The 25,653-nt window shown below is 44.9% G+C and overlaps 1 protein-coding gene across 2 annotated transcripts in view; it reads right to left on the bottom strand.

Moving 5' to 3' along the window:
* Window positions 1–1,545: 1,545 nt before the first annotated feature.
* Window positions 1,546–25,653, bottom strand: part of XPO5 (exportin 5) — a 74,431-nt gene continuing 50,323 nt past the window's right edge. Inside the window, exons 22-32 of one of the 2 annotated variants that reach the window (XM_089529673.1) lie at window positions 25,240–25,336; window positions 23,576–23,712; window positions 22,245–22,342; window positions 21,669–21,715; window positions 20,713–20,810; window positions 12,788–12,850; window positions 12,582–12,664; window positions 11,566–11,673; window positions 10,731–10,871; window positions 3,492–3,656; window positions 1,546–3,029 (exon numbers count right to left, since the gene is read on the bottom strand). In XM_089529673.1, coding sequence (XP_089385799.1) covers window positions 2,889–3,029; window positions 3,492–3,656; window positions 10,731–10,871; window positions 11,566–11,673; window positions 12,582–12,664; window positions 12,788–12,850; window positions 20,713–20,810; window positions 21,669–21,715; window positions 22,245–22,342; window positions 23,576–23,712; window positions 25,240–25,336 — 1,178 coding nt within the window. In that variant the 3' untranslated portion in view covers window positions 1,546–2,888. The remainder of the gene's footprint in view (window positions 3,030–3,491; window positions 3,657–10,730; window positions 10,872–11,565; window positions 11,674–12,581; window positions 12,665–12,787; window positions 12,851–20,712; window positions 20,811–21,668; window positions 21,716–22,244; window positions 22,343–23,575; window positions 23,713–25,239; window positions 25,337–25,653) is intronic. The other variant, XM_089529674.1, reaches the window with a different exon arrangement.

The following is a 25,653-nucleotide window of genomic DNA, read 5'->3' as shown; positions in this document are numbered from 1 at the left end:
ATTATTATTATTACCCTTTAATGTAAAGAAAGATTCCAAAGTGAAACTGTTTACAGTGGACCCTTGTTATACGCTGGGGTTTGGTTCCAAGATCCCCCGTGTATAACAAAATCCGTGTATGCTCAAGTCCCATTAACTATAATGACATAGCAAAATGGCATCCCTTATAAAAAATGGAAAATCAAGGTAAATTTATACTTTTTTGGAACATTTTCAAACCGTGTATGCTTGAATCCGTGTATAAAATATCCGTGTATAAGAAGGGCCAACTGTATAAGGGTGCTAGTAACCCAGTGAAAAATGGGTCAAGAATATCCCTGAAAAATCCCAGAAACATGAGACTTATTATGACTCACATAGTTTCTAACCTATGCTGCGATAACATGATTTCTTCATTGCTGTGTCTTACAGTGAATCAGTAATTCATATTCTCATGAGAACTTATGTGATTCTCTGATAGCGAAGAAAGAGTTACACTGATGTGGCAGGTTTTGCTCCAGAACTTTAGGGCAATCATGCTTTGCTGCCTCAAAAGAGTTCTGTGTCCTAGCTGGGGTAAGAAACTGCCTTGCTTCCAGTACTGTCCAGTTCCCATGACCTGAGCCCTTAATGTGGGTAGATTGAGAGATTGCCTGTTTGCCTAGCTTCCTCCTTCAGACATTTTTACAAGCAGCTGCCAGGCCATGAAAGAAGTCACACAGCCACAGGCTGGTTTCTACCAAATGGGAACCAGGCACTGAAGCAGTAATACAATAGGATTGTTTTCTATCAGAGCATAAAAAAATCCTTGAGGAATTGCTAACCATTTCCATTGGTGCTAGGAAGAAAGTGGAATTATGTTGCCTCTCTACTAGGAAGTATATTTCCTATAGGAGCAAGTGGAAGAAATACTCTTGTCACTATCCATAACCACTACTGGAAAAATAGTTTGCAATTTCCATAGTAGATACGCTTATGCCTAGATATTAGTTGTTAGCTACTGATCGTCACCTCAAATTCAGATTATATTTAGCAAAGACCTGTTACAGACTGCCAAAATAAAGCTGCTTCGGGTCTCTTTGGAGGTATGCTTTTTAAATGATGCATGGGTCCTAAGAGTCCGGAGGTCGCGCCAAAGCCACACTCCATTCCTAAGCACTGGAGTGCAGCTTTGGTGCAGCTTCCGGATTCTTAGGATGCATGCATCATTTAAACAGCATATCTCCAAAGAGACCCGAACCAGCTTTATTTTGGCAGTCTGTAACAGGCCAAAGTGCATTAACTTTGAAGACTAGACTAAATAGCCTTTTGGAACTTTCCAGTTACTTTACAACTTTCTTTTTTTATTTTATATTTTTGAAAGTATAACATCTTTTTCCACACAATTATGTTTCCAACGTTCCTATGTCGTACATTAAACATTTACTTTACAACTTTCGACCTAGACAACTGGCACCCTTGCCACCAAAACAGGATATGGTGGTGGCTGTTGAATTCACATACTGGTAACTGTTACAGCAAAAACTGCACAGCCAGACAAAATAAAATCAGCAACACACAAATGTATAAAACTGTAAGACCTTTATTGACATTCAGAGGTGTATCACAATTGATTTGGACATAGTCAGATACAATGTCCTTACAAAAACTCTCAAATTACTTGAAATGTTTCTGTCATGGGTACGGAAAATAACATAACCGAGACACAATAAATACAGTTACACTAGACTCCAAAGCTACTGCCATAGGAGTTTTGTTTTAATAAATGTTACACTGATCTCAAGACTAGAGGGAAACATAAAAGTCTAAGTGGGGGGGGCAGGCTATTAGCAAGGGCCTGAACACCATGTTAAGGCCTGCAGTCTCCAAACATTCCTGGCCATGGCACCAGACTGCAAAATCATTTAAACCATACCTCTCTTCAGTTAAATATTATTTTGCATCTCCAGTTATGCTACTGCAATGGTTATTAAGTAATGACTTTCTAGTTAGTACTGAAAAACTGATTTCTTCAAATTCAATCTTTAAAAATCCAAGATTTTAAAGTCAAGAATACTAGGCTACATATACAATCCCAAACTACTGTGAAGCTTGCTTTGCATGTATTTTTCCATTACCAGGCTCTATTAGAGCTGCAGATCCAAACCTCTGCAACTCCACTTTCAAGTATAGCATTTCTGCTTGGTTATTTCAGATGAACACAAATTAGTCCTGGGTTACTGTAATCTGGATCATTCAGGCACCTGGCAGCTAATGCCAGACTTGGAGCTAGGGTACTTGTTTGGATAATATTTTTGGGACAAAGGAGGGTAAGCTATTTCACTTTAGGCTTCCTGAGGTATAGTTCAGTCAAAGTGACAACATAATAGTTTAACCTGCTTGGTTTGATGGAATATATGAGCAACTGCTACTTGAAAAGAAATGCAGCTTCTAGTCAATGGAGAATAGGGTGTGGCAATGTTCAGTGTGCAGATCTGTGATGCTGCAGGAATGCTGAGCTTTCCAAAAGGGAAATAGGAGGGGTCCTCTGATAGTGTCATACTGAGACTACCACAGTGTAAGTAGTGATAGGCATAAAAGGGAATGAACTGCATGCTCTCTTCACTCAGAAAGCACCATATGCCTGTAGAAAGGCTAATTTCTAAAGAATTAGATCAGTGATGAGATTGAATAGATGGCTCTACCCAATGGAAACCAACTGTGGAACTGAGGTGTGACTTGAACTGAGAAAATGAAACAGATTATGTTTCTTAGACTGAACTGTGTTTTCAGTTCACATCCATCTTCCAAGCAGAATGGATGAAGCCAGTGAGCTCTATCCAGGCTCAAGGGAAGTGAACAGAAAGTAAACAATGACTGAAAGAACACAGAATACCAAAGGAGAGGACAGCAGGAAAAATGTCCAGATCTTATGGCTCGAACAGAGCAATGAGTGCTCCGTCTTCACTGTTTTCCAATACATCTGACTGTAAAGATGGTTGCACATTTTTGAAAAGAGATGGGAGGTTTCTGATGTGAACTTCCTTCCTAAATTGTTCTCCTAGGGGCTTCTGGAAGGAACACAATGAAAAATCTAAATTAGGTTATAGCCATGCACAAGTAAATCAGTTGAAGAGCTTCTGATTTAAACTGAAAAATCACTCCTGTGATGACAGGAACTACTGTTGAGACACAACCTATTACATTATATCTTGGATAAAAATTCTCTGTTCCTGTAATCTAGGCTGCTCAGCATGTGTAACAACTAATACAGGTGTCAATGCCATAATAGGGCAAACCCAAATCAAGTACATTAAGGCATTTTAAGTCCAGAAAGCATCTCTGCAGCTGTAACTGAAGCAGAATTAGTTTCCCTCTCTAGCCTGGACAAACTATGCAATGCTTTTTTGTTTAGCATCTTAATAGGTAGCAAATAGGCAGCTGTCTATCACTATAGTAGCAGCTAGGTTAGATAGGGGGAAGAAAAGGCTTACTTAACTTTCCAGGAGGTATTGTCTGATACCATGACCTACCGCTATGCAGCCTGCAATCAGGCGTTTGAAATGGTCCTTCCGGCGCTTTTCTGCCATTTTCTTCAGTGTTACATTGAGTAGCTTGGAATCAAATTGTTCCAGAGACTCTTTCTGAATTTCTGGAACCGCTTCCATTACTGTCTTCAGTTCAGCATAGCGTGGACGCTTGAATTAAAAAAAAAAAAAAGTCAAAAGGGAACTGTGCCAAAGAGAAATTAACAACTCCTTTCCAATCAAAAAAGGAGAGCAGGAGTTGTCTCTATGGATTTGAGGTTGTTATTAATCCTCAAATAGAGCAGGGTTAATTAAGAACCTTTTTTCTTGTACTTTTGATCCAGAACTGTGCTGTCCAGGTTGTCTTAAATCTCCCCAAATACTCACATGTCTCTTGCCCGCATAGATCCCTCTACTGGCTTCCAGGCCAGTGTTCATTATAAGTTTTTGGACCTAGTATTTAAGGTTCTGAGCTTTAGCCTCACCATGTATTTGGCAGCTCAACTAACGGACAGGTTGCTTACCTGTAACAGTATTTCTTCGAGTGGTCATCTGCGAATACATACAAATGGGTTTCACTGCGCCTGCGCAGTGCTGCTCGGAACCTTCTGGAATCACTGGGCAGAGTTAACTCTGCAACATATTGAAACTTTTTGGCGGTAACTCCGCCCACCCGTTATAAGGCCCCTGCCTTCCCGCTCTTTTCCCCAGTTCCGCAATTTTTCCGCCAAGCAGGCGAAGGAAGAGAGCCAATGAGAGCAGGACACTGAGGGGACGGACGGGTGGGATTTGTATGTATTCGCAGATGACCACTCGAAGAAATACTGTTACAGGTAAGCAACCTGTCCTTCTTCTTCGTGGTCTCTGCGAATCATACAAATGGGTTTAGACTGACAAGCTAAGGTAGCGGCGGAGGGAGTGTCCTGAGACCAAAGCTATGGTAAACCAAAGGTATATTTATTGTAACAATAAACACCTTAAACCCCAAAAGGAGTCAGCCTTTTTTGTCCATGTCCAAATCAATGCATAGCAGCAACATTGCTAAACCTGAGAAGAGGACACACGGTCGTGCAAGACCAGTCCCAATGAATTGTGCAAACAACATTCAACAGACTGTAAAATAGTGGCATTGCATACATAAATGCTGAAGCATAAGCATCAGTAGTGCAATCAGTGTAACCCTGAAACCAACACAGCCCTCCCGAAAGCTGCGTCTCGGATGGCCCTGGTGTCCAACCTATAGTGCTTAATAAAAGTCAGTGGTTGGGACCAGACAGCAGCCTTACAGACATCCTCCAAAGGAATCCCCGAGAGGAATGCGGAGGACGCTGACATTGCCCTTGTGGAGTGAGACCGAACCCTGCCAGGGAGAGGCTTGCCTATCAGTTCATAGCAGAGGCGGATGGTACCAGCCACCCATTTGGACAACCTCTGTGCAGACACAGGCAACCCCTTCTTCGGTACCGAGTAGCACTGGAAGAGTCTGTCGGACCGACTGAAGGCAGCAGTTCTGTCCAGGTAGAAGGCTAGTGCCCTCCTGACATCAAGAGAGTGCAGGCGTCGCTCCTCATCCGATGTAGGATTGGATGCGAGAGTGGGCAACACAATGTCCTGGCACATGTGAAAGGCAGACACTACCTTAGGCAGGAAGGTAGTGTCCGTCCGGAGGACCACCTTGTCCTTGTGGAACCTCAGGAATGGCTGGTCCCTACGTAAAGCACAGAGTTCGCCCGCACGGCGGGCAGAGGTGATGGCCACAAGAAAAGCGGTCTTCCAAGTCAATAGTCTCAAGTCCGCTGTGGCCATCGGTTCAAAGGGCTTGGATTGGAGGGCGGACAATACCGACTCCAAACTCCAAGCCGGCGTTGGTACCGACACAGGAGGATAAAGGTTTGCACAACCCTTCAGGAACCCCTTCACCAAGGGGTCTTTGAAGAAAGAAACCCTCCCCCCGAACTGGTATTTGGCACAGATGGCAGACAGGTAGCATTTGATGGATGTGAGAGACAGCCCTCCATCCAAAAGTGCCATCAGGAACTCCAACACCACTGGAGTGGACACCTGTACAGGAGACAAGCCCTTCTGGTCAAGGAAGAGGCAAAATCTCCTCCATTTCAGGGCATAGGAGCGCTGGGTGGAAGGTTTCCTCGCAGCCAGGATCACCGCCCTCACCGATTCCGGCAAGGTAGTCAGCGCCAAATCCTCCAGGCCACCAGCGGCAGGCTCTCGATGTCGGGGTGGAGAATCCGGCCGTCCTGGATCGAAAGCAGGTCCGGGCGAGGGTCGAGACGGAGGAAGCATCTCCTGGAGAGGTGGAGAAGGGATGCGAACCACGGCTGTCTCGGCCACCACGGGGTGATGAGGATCGCGTGCGAGCGGTCCGTAGCCATCTTGGACACCACCCTGATGATGAGAGGGAACGGAGGGAAGGCGTAGAGGAGCTCTCCCGTCCAAAGGAAAGCGAATGCGTCTCCGAGGGATCCGTCCATTCGTTTCCTGGAGCAGAACTGGGGACAGTGGCTGTTCCAGCTGGTCGCGAAGAGGTCGATCCGGGGGGTTCCCCACCGATCGAAGAGGTCGCTGACCGTCTCGGGATGGAGCCTCCACTCGTGGCACACCGAAGAAGATCTGCTGAGGCGGTCTGCCAGCTCGTTGTCCTCTCCGGGAAGGTGAATCGCTTGGAGGAGGACGCGTCTCTGGATGCACCAATCCCAGATGCGGAGTGTGAGATCGAGTAAGGTCCTGGATCTGGTACCACCTTGCTTGTTGATGTAGTACATCACGGTGGTGTTGTCCGTCCTGAGGAGGACCACCCTTCCCGAGACCGCAAACTCGAACGCTCTCAAAGCCTTTTCCACAGCAAGCATTTCCAAGGCGTTGATGTGGAGGCGCTTGTCTTGTGTGGACCACCTGTCCTTGACGACCAGGTCGAGCAGGTGGGCGCCCCATCCCTCCAGGGATGCATCGGTTGTCAGGGTCAACTGAGCCTGAGGCTGATGGAAGGACATCCCGGTGCAGACGTTGGAACTGTCTAGCCACCATCTGAGGGAAGCAACCACCGGTCTCGGTACCGTGAGCCACTTCGAAGGCGGATCCTCCAACGGAGAGAAGACGGAGAGGAACCAGGCTTGGAGGGGTCGAAGACGAAGTCTTGCCCAGGGGGTGACGAATGTCGTCGACGCCATGTGGCCCAGAGCGACTTGGACATCTCTGGCTCTCACCCTTCTGTGGGAGATGCACGGCCTGAGGGATGTTGTCAGGGCCTGAAACCGATCCGGAGGAAGGAGAGCTAGGCAGTTTTCGGAGTCGAGGACGGCACCGATGAACTTGACCTGCCTGGTCGGCATAAAGTGGGACTTTTCCCTGTTGACGACCAGCCCGAGGGAGTCCAGGAGGCGCAAGGTGAATGAGACTGCCTCCTGCAGCTCGTCTTGGGATTCGGCTGCGAACAGCCAGTCGTCCAGGTAGGGAAAGACCATGAAGCCCTTCTGGTGAAGGTATGCCACCACCGGTGCCATGCACTTCGTGAAGACCCGTGGAGCCGTGGCCAGGCCGAAAGGGAGCACGTTGTAGTGGTACGAATCGGGGCCGACAGCGAAGGCGAGGAATCTCCGGTGGGACTGTCGGATGCCGATGTGGAAGTAGGCATCCTTCAAGTCGACGGTCGCGAACCACAAGCCCTGGTGGAGCAGAGGTAGAATGGAAGCCAAGGTTACCATTCGAAAGCGACGGTAGTCAAGGAACAAGTTCAATTGTCTCAAGTCCAGGATGGGCCTGATGCCCCCATCCGCTTTCGGTACCGTGAAGTACCTGGAAAAAAAGGCCCGAGAACACTGGTCGGGCGGCAAGGAGGAGATTGCCCCCTTTGCGAGCAAGGTGCGCACTTCGTCGAGAAGGGTGTCCGAGGGGGGAGTGGACATGAAGGCTCCAGTTGGAGGGAGCTCTTGGAACTCGAGGGCATAACCCCTACGGACGATGTCGAGAACCCACGAGTCCGATGTTATAGAGGCCCAGGTGTTAACATAGGGCCTCAAGATGTCCAAGAAGAAGAGGGGTGAAGGGGAGACGAAGCGCGCTGTGTCCCTTCAGGCTCTCTTCTTCCCCTGGTCGGTGTCCTGCCGGCGGGACTTGCGGTACCGAGGCGGGAAGTTACGACGGCCAGAGGAGGAGGAAGACTGCGAGGGGAAGCGCTGCCTCTGAGAGCCCTGCTGTTGGGGCTGTCGGTCCCGGGAGAAGGTCCCCTGTGACTGACCTTGTGGCTGCCACGGGCGTTGGCGCTTCCGGAAGGGAGAAGCCGGTGCGGAGGACATGCCGTGCTTCTTTGCCGCCGCCTTCATCCTAAACTTGCGGTTTAGGCGGTCGTCGGTCTCGGCGTGGAAGAGGCCGGTCCCGTCGATCGGCATGTCCTCGATGGCAGCCCTGACGGTCGGGTTGAGGTCGGAGGCCCTCAGCCAAGCGTGGCGCCGAAGAGCCATGGAAGCTGACATGGCCCTCCCGGAGCAGTCCACTAGGTTCCTGGAAGTGGTGATTAGCCAGCTTCCAATGGAGTGCGCCTCGTCCCTGATCTCCACCAGCTGCCTCTGGACGTCGTCTGGGACATCTGGAACGAGGGGGGAGATCCGCTCCATGAGGGTCTGGATGTAGGCCCCCATGCACGCGGTGTAGTTGGCGGCCTTGACCCCAAGCGCCGAAGCCGAGTACGCCTTCTTGGCCAGTCCGTCCACCTTTTTGGCCTCGCGGTCGACAGGGGAAGTGGCCTGCTTCGGGACGAAGCTGTGTTGGGCTCCCTCGACGATGGCGGAGTTGGGCCGGGGGTGCTCGGCCAACCAAGGACAACTCGCCGGGGCGACCCTATAAAGTGACTCCACCTTGCGGGAGGGTGCCGAAAGGGCGGCCGGAGAGTCCCAGGACCTCTTCACGATGGTCTGGGAGGGAAGGAGAGGCAGGCACGGCGGAGTGGGGACTCGACCATGCACCCGACGCTCAACCGGGTCCTCGGCGTCGTCCACTGCAGACGCGAGCTCGATGTCGAGGGCCCTCGCCATCCTAATCACGTGCTCCGTGAAGGACCTGACATCGTCCGACGGCGAAGATGGCTCCGGGTTGTGCATCCTCTGGGGGGAGGCCGAGCCTGAGAGGACATCCTCGTCCGAGGGTGCCTCCGAGGGTAGCAGCGGCTCGTCTTCGGAGTCCAGTTCGGAAGAGAGGGGATCCGTCACCTTGACCTGGGACCTCGGGCGGGTTGGAGCGAAGTCAACCGAAGAACGGGAGCGCCGACGGGGTGGAGACAGCGACCTCTCACGTCTACGGGGTGGAGTCGACGACCTCTCGTAGACAGACACGGTCGGAACCGACGTGGAAGGAAGAGGCCGGTCCGCGGGAGGGGGGTTCAGTTTGGTGAACTCCCTCAAGGCTCTGTCCTCCGGGACCGACATGTAGTAGCGGCGCGACTGCATGTCGTAGAAGAGGTCCGGAACGTCTTGTCCGCGGGGCAAGTCGTCCTCATCTTCAGCTGCCGAGCGAGAGGGCGACCGGTGCTCCGGGGAGCGAGGAGGCGCGGTATCATCCGTACCGTGGATGAAATCCATGGTCGGAGGAGGCAGAGGTGTGACCGGTACCGGGGTCCCTTGGTCCAGCGTCAGTTCTTGGTCACGGGGAGCTGATGGAGCGGAGGCGCGAGCCTGTTTGGAGGGGGAGCGCTTCTTCTCCTTCGGTCCCGGTAGGTCGGTAGCGGTCCGATCCTTGGAGGACTTTGCCTTCTTAGGGGCAGAGTCGCGCCCAGCCTCTTCGTGGCGCCTCTTCTTCCCATGTTTGGGAGGCTCCTCGGATGGGAAGAACGGGTTGTCCGGGAGGTCCAGGATGACAGCAGCCGCTGTCGACGACGAAGGCCTCGGTGACCTCGTCCCTTGCACCGGCTCGGTCCCGTCCTTCGGTGCCGCATGGCGCGATGTCTTGGACGCCTTAGAGGAGGAAGGCGAGGCCAGATGGACCTTAGGCTCGGTAGCCTCCTTCGAACGGGAGCCCCCCGATACCTTCTTCGGCTTGGAGGCCCGTTCGGTACCCTCAGCACCCGATGACTTCTGGGGGCGTTTGGAGGGCTTGTCGGTGGCGCTGGGCGGTTTGGAGCCACGGGCCACATCGGAGGTGGTGGAAGGGGTCCCGGCCGGGACGCACACCACACTGGGGACGGCTACTCTCCCCGATCCCACGCTGGAGACACTTGCCCGGGACGATGAAGCGGGGGGCGCCAGAGGCGGGACAGAAGAGGACCGTGAACCTCCCTCCTGCACTTTCCCCAGGGCGATCGCCGACGTGAGCCGGGACTCACGGTTCTTACGGGCCTGAGTGGAGAGGGATCCGCAGAGCGTGCAAGCCTTGGGATCATGGCTGGGTCCAAGGCACAACAGGCAGGAGGAGTGGGGGTCTTGAACGGGCACCTTGCCCTTGCAGATGTCGCACTTTTTGAAAGGCGCAGGCATCTTCAAAACGTCAAGCCGAAGGGAGATCCGAAACGAGGTCAGCAGTCCGAAGGTCCGAAGTTACCAGGGGCGGGAGACAAAGAATGGTCAAGATACAGTCCGAGGTCAAACGAAAGTGATTCCAAGCAAGTGAAGCAAGCGAAAGTTCCCTGAAGCAGCTAGCGCGGCGGAAAAAAGGAACTGGGGAAAAGAGCGGGAAGGCAGGGGCCTTATAACGGGTGGGCGGAGTTACCGCCAAAAAGTTTCAATATGTTGCAGAGTTAACTCTGCCCAGTGATTCCAGAAGGTTCCGAGCAGCACTGCGCAGGCGCAGTGAAACCCATTTGTATGATTCGCAGAGACCACGAAGAAGAAATGGTATATACCATCTAGATCTGCAGACAAAGAATTATTAGCTGTTCCACCAATGTATACAGCTCTGTCAGGGCTCCGAGCCTTTCAGGATCTCACTCCATGTTTGTGGAACAGCCTTCCTCTGCATCTCCGAATGGAGGAGGATCTGATCCACTTGTGTAAATGGCTGAAGAGCTTCCTCTTCGATTCACTGAATTAAGATGCTGAGCATGCCTAAGGTGACTGAGGTGGGCAGCAACTGAGGAGGATTTTGTTTGTTTTTGGTTTTAGCATATTAGTATATTATTTCAGTATTTTAGCATTTTATAGTGTGATGTTTTATCATTTTTATTGTATATGTTCCGGTGTATTGCCCTTTGGTGGAAAGGGCATAATAAATAAAGGATTATACATATAAATATTATTTCCTTACCAAAGCCTCGTAGACCTGGAAAGCCAAGTGAACAAGAGCTGCCATACAACCATCATGCTGCCCATGCACCTGCAATCCTTTCAATACACTTGTAAAAAACCAGATTACTGCATCAGGGTTCATCAAGTTCCTTGTGAGCCCCTACAGTAAAGAGGATAAAAACAAGTCAATAAGCCAAGATAGTAGCATCACTGCTCCTAGTGTCACCTGGTTCGGGGGGGGCGGGGCTTCCAGGGCCAGAAGCCAAAAGGTTGAGCTTGCCTTTTCTGCTGCTGAAGCAGTGAGGTCAGCAAGACTGCATTCAGCCCTCTCCTTTGCAGCTACGGCACCGTTCTCTTCACAAGTAGAGTGGTGCTGTGGCAGCGAATGTGGAAGGGTCACACTCAGCCCTCTCAGCTGCTGTAGTGCTGTGGCAAGGTTGGGAGGGGTGTGGAAGAGACTGCCACTGCTGCAGCGAAGCCAGGAGGGGCGCACTCCTCTCATCATGCAGTAGGAGGAGGTCCCAACTGGGTGTCACCTCTCTTCTGGGGTGTCAGCTGGTGCAGGCCGCACCCACCTAGTGATGCCACTGAGACAAGACATTTGTGCTTGTCTTTCCAAAAAAGGAGATCTCTAGCACTCATTCATACTAAACAAAAAGTCTCTAAAGAAGAGGGGGTGGACAAAAAGTGGCCCTCTAGATGTTGGACTACAACTCCTAGCATTCTTTGCTACTGGCTATGCTGGTTAGCACAGATGTAAGGTAGATTTGAAAAAACATTTTGAGAGATGCCCTGTCCTAAAGCAACTGCTAAGCCACACTGAACTTCAGCACTCAGTCCTGTAACAGAAGTACCTGTTTAAGCAATGGCCAGCAGAGATGTGAGGTTGTTCTTTGGCAGGACAGCGTATCCTTCCAGGAAAGGGATGTGTAGGCTGTAATAAGCAGAGCAGTGCAAACATCCTGGAGAAAGAAAAGGAAGACCACTTCAAGATTATCTATAAAATTTGTACATCAGGGAAATAGAATGTGCCTCATGCTGAAGGAATCTTAGATATGATGTTGAGCCCTCTTTAAGTGGATTCAATAAAAGTTCAGATTTCTGTTTTGGGCAAGGTGCATGGTGAGAAAAATGTTTAAAAAATCTCAACTGACTACTGAAACTTATGTTGCAGGGAACTTTTGAAGAAGTCTGCAATGGTGCCATTTTTAAAAAAATTGAACTAATTGTAAAGGATGTTTACATGGAGGAATGAGATGGGAACACTTCACTTTCCTCAGTTCTGAGAGCAGATACAACTGATACAGCTGCATATGAAATCTAACTTGCTGCTAGAAGGGAAGCATTGTTATCTGAGTGCAATAGTTCCCTATCTTGAAAAAAGGGGAAAAATAAAGTTTTTACAAAGCGCATAACTTTAGGCTTTTAATTAAGAGAAATTATTTTTTTACAGGCTCTTGGTTATTTTTGAGGGTTTAAGATGCAAGTGTATGTCAAGAACTCTTGAACCTTTTATGGATTTTCTAAATATTTGCCTTCTATGATTTGAATGGGTGAGGTGGGGGGAAGTGTGCTTTATTTTCTGAACAGTTGTCACTGAGACTTCTATTGCTGCTGACCTGTGTTTATTCTGAGACTGAGCTGATTTTTTTAAAAAAGTTTAAAGTATACAGCAACAACATATATTCCTCAAAGGGAGAGGAGCACTGAGAACAAGTTATCTCCGTCACTAGACACACATTACTTGAAGAGTTTATATTAACTTTCCTATTCCACATATTTGGTGGTTACCTGTATTCTACTCAATTAGTTGCTCTTTTGAAATAAAGATACCAATTATGAACACAGTCCTGAAGCACAGCTTGCTTACCTCTTGCTTCATCAAACACTTGCCCAGTTCAGTAAGCTCAGAGTTGGATGGTACAGTCACTTCTGCAGACATCATTTCTTCATCTGTCAGATAAAATGGCAATATAAAACACATTTTTCATGGCAGAGTGGCCAGTCAATGTGCATGAGTACAATTTGACTAGAAGTCAAACATTTCAACTAGAACATATTAATCCCTTTACTCACCATCTCCATCTGCAGCAACAGCACTATTTTGCTCTGCACCTTTCTTTGAGACACAGCAGACAGCTGCAAATACATCAGAAGGGGGAACACATGAAATGTTCAATGAGAAAACTTAATGAGATATCATATATGCCCCTCAGTGCTTTATTACTTAATGCATCATTAGAAATGCTTGAAATGTATTTAATAAAAAATAAAATAATAATAAAATTTATTTCTATACCGCTTTTCCACATTGATCAAAGTGGTGTACAAGACAAAAGAATACAACAATGCAACAATACAAAATAAAATTACAATATATACATAATGATAAAACTGTAAAAATTACAAATACAATTTAAAAAAGACTATTAAACCAAATCAAGGCCAGCTGAGCTGATGATCCATGGTGCAAAATACATATGGGGGGGGGGGGGGGGGAACCACATGATATCAAAGCACATGGGGGAAAGCTTGATGGAAGAAAAAGGTCTTAAGTTTCTTTTTAAAGAGATCCAGGGAGGTGATGGAGCGGAGCTCATCGGGAAGGGTGTTCCAAATTTTGGGGGCCGAAATAGAAAAGGCCCTTTGCGAGATCGACACATATTTCGCAGTCGGAACCCTCAACAGATTCTTACTGGCTGACCTGTGTGCGGGGCGGATTATATGGGGCAAAGAATCTAAACAAATTTGGAGGGGAGGAGGGGAAGAACGAGAGGTTGGACTTAGCATGATTGTTCATTCAGGGGTGACAGGGGGATCAATCCACTGTGATGGAGTTATTTCCCATGTGCCAACTGTAATGGCAGGAATTCATCTTCTTTTCAGTTGTACAGTCCACCCTCCCCATACGCAGGGATACGTTCCACCCCCCCATGTATGCGGAAAAGAGCGTATGCTCAAGCCCCATAGAAAATAATGGGGTGCATGCTCACTGAGGCACACAGGGCGAGTACACGCCCCATTATTTCTGCCAGAGCTTGCCTTCTGCGTGAGCTTAAAGCCGCGGAGAGCAAGCCTGCCTATAAGGAAGACTGACTGTAATTCTTTAAAACATTAATCCCCTTCCCTTCTCCGTCAGTTTGATTATCTAGCCCTACCTAACTTATTTCCTCATCTCAGTAATACCTACTCTTCTTCTAAGGGCAGTTGTGGATTAATTCTCCTACCATTTCGGAATGAACAATCATGGTAAGTCCAACCTCTCATTCACAGGATGGCATGGAGGAACAATCCGCAATGACAGGGCTATACCTAAGCTCCTTCCTTCTTGGTGGGAAATTCATTTGGCTATCATTGATTACAACACACTCCTGCTGAAAGCTGCCTGTGCTGACCTATACTAATCTAATTTATGGAGTCTCACAAAGGTGAATGGTTCTTTCTACCCTGCTGCATCACAAATGAACTGGATACAGCATAGGCTGAATAAGCTGACACTGATCTTGTGAAGCCATACTTTACTTGGCAGTGGCTTCTTCTCCCAGTCAAAGCAAAGAAAAATGCAAACCTGTAACAACCTACCAATTAATGATTCCAATGCTTTCTGACCTAAAGTTCTCGGACTATATGACAGAAATAAGATTCTGTGTGTCTACACTATTTAGTTCTCTTCAAATAAATCTTAAGTGATCTCCTTGCATGCAATGTATGCCACTGTCTCCCCTCCAGATGGCTTCGATTTGGACAGAAATTAGGTAGATAAACCACCTGCGGAGTCACCATTCGGGATATACACTTTGGTAGAAAGGTTGGCTCTACTATCAGCTCTAGCCTATCCTTCTCAAACGTACATAAATTTGGATTAACAGATAATGTGGCCAACTCTGACACTTCTTACTGATATGATAGCCACCAAAAAAACAACTTTGAACATTATCATCTGCAAAGACACTCAAATGGTGTATTTGGCCCTATGCACACTGGCCATTAAGGCTGGCATGGGGGTGGAGTCGGGATGTAGCATCCTCAGGACACACACCCCAACTCCGCCCCCCAGGGTGCCATGATGCCATGTGCTGCTTTTAGTGCCCTCAAAAAGCTAGAGCAGGGCTGCGACACGTAGTTGCTGCGGCCCCGATCTGGTGCAAAAAAAAAGGGGTGGTCTATAGAGCCCCTTTGTCAACTTACAGAGAACTAAGGTTAAATCCCAACTTGGAAACCTGTGCTGCATAGGGAACGATAGTAATAGTAGCCCCTCTCACAAATCTTTTTACACGTGTATGACCTGACAAAGGAATCCTTTCAAACTGTAAGGCTACTGACAAAGCTGACAGCTGCCTTTTTAACGTATTAGACCTAAAGCCCTTTTCCTCAACCTATTTTGCAAGAACTGCAAAACATGTTTGATTGTTACTTTGTCTTCAATACTTAAATGGTATGCCTCCTTGCAAATGTTTTTCATGTCATCGAATATACTGTTGAGTCTCTGCACGAGGCTAAGGTGGTATCAATCACCTCCTTCAAGTAATCTTTCAACATCAAATTTGACCTTTCAATTTCCAGGCTGTCAAACTCAGCCAATCCAGATTTGAATGATGAATTGGCCCTTGACTCAGCAGATCTGGTAGCCTCGGCAACCTCCATGATAGACTTACTGATTGCATATGAAGAGCAAACCATGGCCGTCATGACCAATAAGGTGCCATCAAAACCATTGTTTCTCTTTCTCATTGTATCTTTAACAGTACTTTCTGTATCATTTGGAATGGAAATGCATGATGACAGCCTTTCAGCCATGGTACTGTCAATGCGTGTGCTACCGTACCTTTGCCTCCATCTATTCAAAATTACCTTCTTAGTGTTCTGTGGTGGGGAAAACAAATCCACTTAGAATGGATTTCATCTCCTTTGGAGACAATGGAATACTGCACAACACAAAGCCCATTCTCCTGGATGTAACTTGCATTGACTCAGGTACTGTGCACGGACACTGCAACGTCCCTTCAGATGCACTGCAGTTATCAACTGGAAGTGTTTTTCTGCCCAGCTGAACAGCCTTTCCCATTTATTTATTAAGGGTTTTGAATGCAGACCTTCCTGATTTGATAATATAAATCTGATTATCATGTTGTCCAATCAAAACTGCACATGAGATCCCTGAGTTTCTTTTGCGAAACTGGTCAGAGCCAACCTCATCACTTTCAGTTCTAAATAACTAATGTTGTGTTTCTGTAGACTACAGTCCCTCTGTTAACCCTTGACAGTGACACCCCCCCCCCCCAATCCAGATAGGCTCACATCTGTTATCACTCTTACATATTCTGGGACTATTAGTTGCACTTGCTTGTCATCTTTTAGCCACCATTTCATTAGCCTTATCAATTGATTTTTTCCCCTTATGGCCTGTCGATGCCTGCAAACTCCTACAATGAAATCTTCCCCAAAGTACTATCTGAATGGACAATATCAGTAACACCATGATCTTGAGCAACTTCATGACATCCATTGTCCTTACAGACAGTAATAACCTTTTGACATCCCTCAACTTGCTCTTTCTCTCTTCTAATAGGGCCAGATATATCTGGTATATATCTGTGCTCCTAATTATGTTATTCATGTTGTTGGCTCTAACTGATTCTTTCCATAATTGATTAGGAAGCTATAATATTCCACCTCCTCTGTTTTATTGCTGTTTTGCATTCGGTCCTTGTCTACAAAATTGATCTCTTGGTCTGTTTCACTATTACCTTTACCATCTGTAATCCATTGATCCACCAACTCTTCTTCCTCAAAAGGGCCCTTTAGCAAACTTACATCTTTTTATAGTTGGCATGACTTATATCTTATGGGTACTTTCTACAAGAACTTTCTCTAGGGTTCTTTCTCCAAATAACAATTTACCCCTAAATGGTACATAAGCTAAATTGTTCCTTGATTTCTGGTCTGCCCCCCAATGATGTAACCATAAAGAGTGCCTAGCTACTGCCACTGCAGTAATGTCTTGTGCCACAAATCCTGCTGCATCCTGGAGTTCTTAACACCCCTTTCAATAAATTTTTGAAGTTTTTGGTTTAAACAGTCTGTTTGAGTCCTTATCATCTTCCTGTTTCAAAGAGTCCTAAGCAGTGTCTTGGTCTATTTCATTCCTCATCTCCTCTTGCCAAAACTCTTGATCTTCCTCCATTTCTAATTCATCTGTAGGCTTAGATTTTTAAAAACTCTTTCTTGGTTTGTCTTCCTCCTCTGTGTATATTGTTGTTTTTGTGTTATCTGAACCTCCTCTTTCATCTATCTCTCTATCCATCCATCCATAATTTCACATAGTAAAATACATTAATTACGTGTATAGTATTACTTTCATTTACTTTGATAATTCTCCCCCTCCCAAAACCTTCCTCAATTCTCTGTCAGAGCCGTGTCTATCTAATTACATATATTGTCACTTTCTATTCTTCTCTTCTTTAATTCGAAATCTGCTTTGCATGTATAATTCTTATTCCTTTACTTTTCTCATTCTTTTCAGTTTTTAACAATGTCGCTTTCTATTTAATTTTTATATCACATATTTACATATTTTCCCCTGATCACAAGTGAAATTGGTATTGTAAGCTAAAAATTAATTGAAAATAATACCTGTATATGCACCTTCCTTTTCTTTCAGATAACATATCCAGGGTTCCCAATCTTTCTTAAATTTATTTACCAATCTTTTATTTATGAAACAGGTTAGCTTATCTATCTCCATGTAATCATACATCTTTACTGTCCATTTTTCTATATCTGGAACCTTCTCGGATTTCCACATTGATGCCAGCAGCAGTCTAGCCGCACTAATCATGTAAAACAGGAGTTTCCCATGTTTCCTTTCTAAATCTTCATTTTCAATCATATTTAACAAGAGTATTTTGGGGCCTTTATTTATACTAATTTTGAGAACCTCTTGTATCTTTTGGTGTACTTCCATCCAAAATTTATTAATTTTTTTGCACTTCCACCAACAATGAGTCATATTTCCTAATTCCTCTTTACACTTCCAGCATCTATTTTGGGTATTATGTGACATCTTAGAAATTATCTCCAGAGTTAGATACCATCTGAATTGCATTTTAATCAAATTATCTTGGATTGCGTAATTTTTAGTCTATCTGATTCTCTTTTCCCAATTTTTTTCCCATTGTTCCAGTTGAATATTCTGGCCAAAGTCTTGTGCCCACTTAACCATGCAAGTTTTTATACTTTCTTGTTCTAATTCTTGTTTTAGAAGTAATTGATAGATTTTAGAAATTTCTCGTGGTCCTTCTTGTGCAATGATCTTTTCGAATTCTGTCTCGCCCTTCCCTATTCCATTAAGTTTCGTGTCTTGACTATATCTTTCTTTTAATCTTCTATATGTAAACCAATTGCAATTGTATCCTGCTTCGTATAATTCTTCTTCTGATTTTAATTTCCTTTGATTATTTTCCAATTTAGTTAAATCTTCATATGTTAGCCATTTCCCGCATACCAATTTTTCATTCCTAAAAAAAGCTTTGTTTATGGATACCCATAAGGGAATTTTGGTAAACCATCTCTCTTTTAATTTCTTCCACACATGATATATTGCTTTCCTTATGAGATGGTTACTAAATTCTTTGTTAACTTTAATTTTGTCGTAGAATAGGTATCCATGTAGACCATACTACTGTATGGTCTACTGTATGGTAAACTCCTCTTTCATCTTGTTGTTCTATTCCATTGTGTTGTTTGTTTGTCATTCATTTTATTATTTCTTGCCACACCTTATTTAAATCCACTTTTACTTGTTTTTTCATGTGAGTTTGAATTCATTTGCCTTGTACTTTCCAATTCATTAAATTCTTTTATTGTTTGTGGTTTTAAGTTCATTTGTCTGCCCATTTTTCATTGCACTGCCCATTTTTAATAGGAGTTGATGCACTAAATTCATTACATACAATTTCTCTTATTATTTCATGGGCTGAGGGACACCGTGCTGGGGAAGCTGACTCTTTCCTTCTCAACACCAGCAATGGAGCAGCTGCAGCCAGAGGGGTGTGGCCAAAGCTGGTAAGGCTTCAAAGCCTCCCCCCATCCCAGGAGGACCTGCTGAGGGACGCTGTGCTGGGAAGCTCTTTCCCTCCCAACATCAGGGCCAAGTCAGCCACAGAGTCTTGCCTTCCTTCATCCAGCTGTGTCTCCTGTTGGAAACATGATCCTCACAAGGAAAGCCTGTAAAGAATTGGCAATTTCTTCTCCACCTGTGTTTGATTTACCACGGAGAAGGTTGAAGATAGTTCAAACAAAAATCTCAACTTTTCCCCCTATATGGCTGCTCCTTGTGAACCCAGTGAGTTAAATGAATGTTCCTCTGTTGCTGAACTTCCTGATCTTCCATTAAGTTCAGTCCTTTGTGTGGCCTTCAGTATTTGTGCTCCCCTATGTCTGACTCTGCCTTTGCTGCCCTGCAGAAGTAGCTTGAGTAGGCACGTCCTTAAACATTTTCATTAAGTAGTCCATAAACTCCCATGGCATGCTCTGTAAAAGCACCTGCTGTGCATCTTCAGTGTGAGCCTGCTGAGTATCCTCTCTGTCTTGGTCATGCACCATATCCCAAGCTGCTACAGAAGATACCGAGCATACCCGTACAGAGGAGCTCTATTCTGAAGCAGCCCCTCCCATCACTTCTGAATCCTGTTTTGCAAGATGACAGGTGGAACCAACCTTTAGAGTTTTGGCTGCTACTGTTACTGTTTTTTTCTGACCTGATATTCTGTTTTTGACTCAAGTTTTGGCTTATCTTTGTCTTTTTGCTTTCTAATTATCACAGGCTGTGCCTCTTTAGCCTTGGATTTCTGCTTTTTAACTTTCTCTGCAGCGACTCTCTTGCATGCCAGCTCTACTTGATGTAATAAATATAATCTCCTCCTCAGAGACGGGATGGCAGCCATCTGAGGGGCATTTTTTCTCATTTTTTCTTGTCCCCTGATAAACTGTTCTGCCATCAAGGGGAGTTTGTCTTTATACTTACTGTTTGTTTTCCCTTGCAATACCGTCTTTATGTCTATACATTCTATTCTCCATTTTTATCCTAACAAAGCTGCAATCTCCTTACTATTTCCTTTTATATTTGACAGTGAAGGGCAAACATGTCTGGTTGGTATGGCAGGATCATAAAAACTGACAGAGAAAGAAGGGGCTTAATGTTTATAAGTGAGCTCCTGTTACAGCTGGTACACAAGGGAATAACCCAATCAATGGATTGTTCCTCCATGATAACCCCTGAATGATGTTCACATTTGTGCAAAACAGTTTCAAATGGTATATTATTATTCCTTCTAAGACAACTCGAGAACCATCAGGATGGCAAGGTTCAGATCTGAAACATGTTGGAAACTGTAGAAACTGAGGATATTGCTCGTTTATGTGGTTAGGGCTCAGAAACCAGGTGGTAAAGACCAAGATCACATTTTGACAACATTGGCAGTTATTTAGGCCTATGGTTTTCTAACAATGTACTCTTTGAGAAGTCTTTCAATTTGTCAGCTAAGGAATCTCCATGTATCTGTTGCAGAATTTCAGAGGTCCCTGAACTGCATTTTACACATGTGCTTATATCTCAATGGCTGCCTCCAAGATTGTCTGGCCTTACATTCTCCATATGTGCATGGAGAATGTGCTACAGAACATACTCCACACTCTTTTATTATGAGACATTTGGGGAATCTTATCTGCCATTGACAATCTGCTTATCTCTGAAATCATAAGCTTCTGACAAACACTACCTGAAATTAATTTAGGTGGCATTTATACCTAAAGTTATCCTAATAATTTGGGCACTATGAAAGAAAATATTTCTGAAACATGAAAAACAAGGTTAAAAGCACCAAAAGTATAGTTATGCCCCACAAAGCACTATGATCCTACAGTGTCAGTATAAGCATCATCCTAGTGACATTTCTATCCAGGGACACACAGATGATCCAAAGGTTTTCATGCTAACTCACCAATCAAATCCATGACTTCTCGGGTGAGCAGCCTAACCAACTGCTCCTCCAACATCTCTTGGGACTCTGGGTTGTCCTCTGCTGTGTCCTCATCACTGCTGATTAATATGGAGATAAATTTAAGCATACCAGTGTATATCTGAGAAGCACATGATGCTAAATGGAAAGAGGTAATGTCAGTAGTAGTTTGATCTGTGCAGTGATTTTCAGCCTGTTCTGAATAGGACTGCACTGTTCAGGATCAGTATTGTACCAAAATATAGTTGCTAGGCTGTGGACTGGGACCAAATAAGACAACAGTTGGCTTCTGTCCTGTTTTCAAGAACAATTCAATGTGTTGCTCCTAATCTTTGAAGACCTGAACGACTTGCAATCCTAGTAGCTAAAACTCTTCTAGAACAAGGCCAGATAGCCCGAAAACCCCACAAAAAAGCTAAAAGGACTACTTGCACTCAAATTAATCTGCCTGACAGTTAAGATAGTCTCTTAAGGCTCTTCTTTCATCAAATGTCCCTGCCAACAGAAATTAGGTAGGACATGACTGGGGAAAGAACCTTTTAGACGGTGGCACTGTTTCTGGAATGCTCTCCTCAAGAAGGTGGCTTAATGTCATACTTCTTGAGTACCAGGTGAAAGCGTTTTAACTTGCCTCTTTTATCCTGGATGGGTAACCCCCTAGAAAGTGTTACTGTGTTGCTGATGCTGCTTCAGAACTTCATGAGTTTCTTCATATAGGAGGTAATGGGCAAACAGCAAGTTGAAGTTTATAACACCTTGCATTTTCATGTATACAGTACTATACTTGTTTTATTTGCTGAGATTCAGTTGTGGGGGAAAGGTGCAAGATAAATTATTACCAAACAACAACAACAGAACAGCTGTTGCTGCTATTACTATTACTATAACAAATAATAGTACAGCAGTCCCCTTCATCTTGTTTAAGCCATCATACTTACCAAAGCAAACTTCTCTGGCTGATAACCTGCCATTTCTGGGACAGCCTCTGAAAGAAAGAAAAACAGTAGCAGCATCATAACATAGATGAAATTATAAATTATAAAGAGGGTGTACCAATTCTGTCTAAACAGGAACAGATGTAAGGAGGTGATATGGCATAGTTCCTTCACTCCATCACATTATGTGAAGGGTTTGCAGGTTCCTTCTGCTGGCTGCATCATGAATGATTCGGCAGGACTATGAAGGTCTTTACCAATTAAGTACACCTGGCGTATGAAGATACTAGTCACTGAGTACACTTATTTCCTTTCTTTCCTTCACACACATGCTTCAGGGTCATAAGTTTTGCAAACTATATACAAAATATAGTGGCCAATCTGTAGCAGAGGGATCCTTACCAGGAAATGTTTAGGCATTATCACTGCATGTCCATAGCAAGTTTACTGCTTTTAACTCAAGATGAATGATTTGGTAATAAATAAATAAAATCCTGGCTTAATTGTTCTGTTATCTTGACAGTTAATGATAGAGAGCTTTCAGCCTCCCTTCCACCACCACCCTCTCAATTTTTTTACCATTTGTAAGTAGGTGAAGAGTGGTCCAAGTATAGGACAGATAAGAGACTCATAGTGTTCAGATGGACAGGAGAGGACCAAGGGTTTCACAAATATACCTGTGTGGAACTAGTTAAAGAAATTACACAGCACATATCAGCCTCACCATTTCCTCATTGCAAATCATTAAATCAACCAGCCAAAAGGTGTAACTCTTTATGTTTGGCACACAGTGCTCCTTTAATAGTTTCTTTTAAAAAGCCAGCAGAGCAACTTGACTACCAGAAATTTCAGAGCAGGGGACATACAAGCAGCTGTAGAAACAATGTTTTCAACTTCTCTCTCTCTCTCCCCCTCTGCTAGCTCCTAAATCTAAGTTTTGTCCTCATAACACCACTGTTACAGGCAAAATTCACAAGGCCAGAAATCTAATCTGGACAGAAAATGTGTTGATTGTAATCCAAGGAGGAGAAAGCCTTCTCTGAAGATCTCAAAGTCTGGGAACATTCTAATAATAATAATAATAATAATAATAATAATAATAATAATATACTCTTCAGCCAAAAGGCTATCAGAGCGGCTTAGGGAGAATAGGGCCACTGAGATAATCTTTTAAACTGGAAGATGCTCTGCAGTAGAGGGAAGTGTGTGTTCACTTCTCAATTTATGCAAAGAAGAACTGCTATGGTGGATCAGGCATTATAGATCACATAAGGCATTATAGATCACATCCAGCACTTTGAAGGATTGAGCTTTTCCCACTGAGATTGCTGTGAAATGCTAGCAGAAATATTTGTTCCTTACTCTATCTTGTAACTCTGAAAATGATACTTTCCTCTTATTTCTCTGAGTAGTCCATAATTCATGATATACATTGTCAGTTACAAAAGTATCTGTGACAGACAGGCCCTTTAGCACGTCCTGGTGACATGCTAGGGTTGCCTCAGGGCGCTGTTTCCAGATGCCCCGCAACCATAGCATGTCACCAGGACGTCATCGCTGCACGGCGCTGTATATACGGCGTGCGTAGCAATGACATCACTGCTGCATAGGGTCCAGATGGACCCACACAGCAGCGATATGCTCGCGTCGCCGCAGGCAGTTTGTGGTGGCGCTAAAAGGAACTGCTTTTTAGCACTCCTTTACTTTCCGCGTAGCTGCGCCATGCAATTTGGTTGCTGGGACGAGGCTACACAGGAAAGAGGCGGCTCCTGGCCGCCTCTTTCTGGTGGTCTGTAACCTGCCTGTGTTAACCAGACACTCTCCTTGTTTCTTTGATTGATAAGGCACTGTGAGGAAGCCAAAACAATTTTAGAAGAATCACCTACCAGTAAATAGTAGACAAAGGATACGAAGCATAGGACGCAGTCTGTAGTCAGGAATATTGTCAAGATTGACAAAGGCAGAGTTGAGTAGCAGAGCTGCTAGACCCTCAACACTGTAAAAATCTTGCTGCATTGATGAACCAGCACTCCCCAGAATATGGAAACTGCAATTCAAAATGCATAGTCTAGACCAGTGGTTCTCAACCTGTGGGTTGCGATACCTTTGGAGTCGAATGACCCTTTCACAGGGTCACCTTAGACCATCGGAAAACACATATTTCCATTTGTCTTAGGAACTGAGACAATGCTCCTTTTATAGTTGGGGTTCATCATAACATGAGGAACTGTATTAAAGGGTCGCGGCATTAGGAAGGTTGAGAACTACTGGTCTAGACTGAACAAATTAAACAATTCATATGAAAGCTGGCAGATATTCTGCTGTAGAGGAAAGAGTGTGTTCACTTCTCATTTTATGCAAAGAAGAACTGCTATGTTGGATCAGACCAAGTCCATCCAGCTTAGTCTTCTGTCTCCAACAATTAGTCAAATATCTCTGAAAGTTGACAAGCATGACATGACACTATAAGCTATTTCACATTTGTCCTCAGTATTCCATAATTGTTTATACTGCCTCTGTACATAAAGATGCACAGCACAGCTTTGGTCTTTGAGATGGAGGAGCCCCAGGTATCATTGTTGCTGCCGCCAAGAGACCAGTCTCGAGCTTCGGGAGAGGGTTGGTGGCAACAGTGACCATCATTAGTTCTCCTTCTTTCTGAACATGAAGGGCTTTGGGAGGGGGGTGAGGGCAATGATGGCTGCTCTGTGCACATTCACACAGAAGCCTAAGGAATCAAGAGGGGGTTGGTGGCAGTGATTGTATTCACAGTTTTCCCACTTTCATGGGGGTCTTGCACCCCCCACCCTCACGAATGTAGAGGGTCGACTGTATGAACTAAATATAAATAATCAGAATAGCCTGGCTGGACCAAATGAAGGGCCTTTCTAGTTTAGGATCCCATTCCTATAGTGGACAACTAGATACATATGAGAATAGCATAATATATGAAGTTAATAGCATCCTCTCACTTTTGATTCCCATTAGTAAGCATACCAAGGTATGCTACTTCTAGTACTAGAAGACAAAATATAGCTATAATGACTTCATGGCCTGTTAGTCTTTCATGAATTTATCGAACTGCAATTAAAGCCACCCAGGCTGGTGGCCATCAGCACATTTTACAAAAGCAAATGTATCCACTCTGAAGAAGTATTTCCTCTTACCAGCAAGGTATGTTTTTCCCTCTTTGAATTATAATCTACAAACAGGAATTTGTTATTTCATCTCACCACTGAGAAGCAACTAATTCTAAATATATACCCATTGTATATACACACGTTAATGGCAGCAACTTGAATATATTTTTAAAACATCAGAACGCCTGATCAAGGAAGAATTTAGAACTGACATAGAATCATAGAATAATCTCTTCAAGCTTAGCTAATGCAGCAGGCTTTCATGAGAAAGAACCCCACTACTCCAAGACTGTAGTAGTGAAAGGATATGAAAACTGATTCTCTGTTAATTTCTCTGTTTTTTGCATATCCCGCAAGTTTTTTTTAAACGTCTCCTGGCTATTAGGGTAGCTGCAGTGTATTGTAATTATATGGGAAATCACTGAAATTCTTACCAGTTGTCATACAGGGTACAGAAAAAACCCTGCATCCTTTCCACCACTGTTTTGTAAACAGGAGAGTCATAAAGTTCTAGCAGAGGCTGAGGAAGGCCTAAGAAGAAGAAATGCTATCAGTGAAGAGACTCACTTCTGGAGGCAAACAATCAGTTAATAGGTGAGCCAGTCATTACTGGGAATCTTATAATGAAACTGTTTGGATACGTCCATGGACCACAAAAAACAAACAGCCACTCAGGATAGTCTGATTTACATCATACTCTCCCAACCTGGTGTCCTCCTGAGACTAGAACTGCCGACCTATAGTAATGTTGGTTGAGATATCTGGAGGCTGAATTCCACAATATCTGGAAGGCACTAGGTAGGAGAAAACTGCCGTAGACCAGTGCTATCCAAAGCTGGTCCTTGATC

The sequence above is a fragment of the Sceloporus occidentalis genome, unplaced genomic scaffold (genome assembly GCF_023333645.1).
Source record: "Sceloporus occidentalis isolate IW3139 unplaced genomic scaffold, rSceOcc1.0.p SCAF_6, whole genome shotgun sequence".
In the NCBI taxonomy this organism is placed as follows: Eukaryota; Metazoa; Chordata; class Lepidosauria; order Squamata; family Phrynosomatidae; genus Sceloporus; species Sceloporus occidentalis.
Note: the sequence above shows the minus strand (reverse complement) of the source record. Positions and strands in the feature narration are given on the sequence as shown.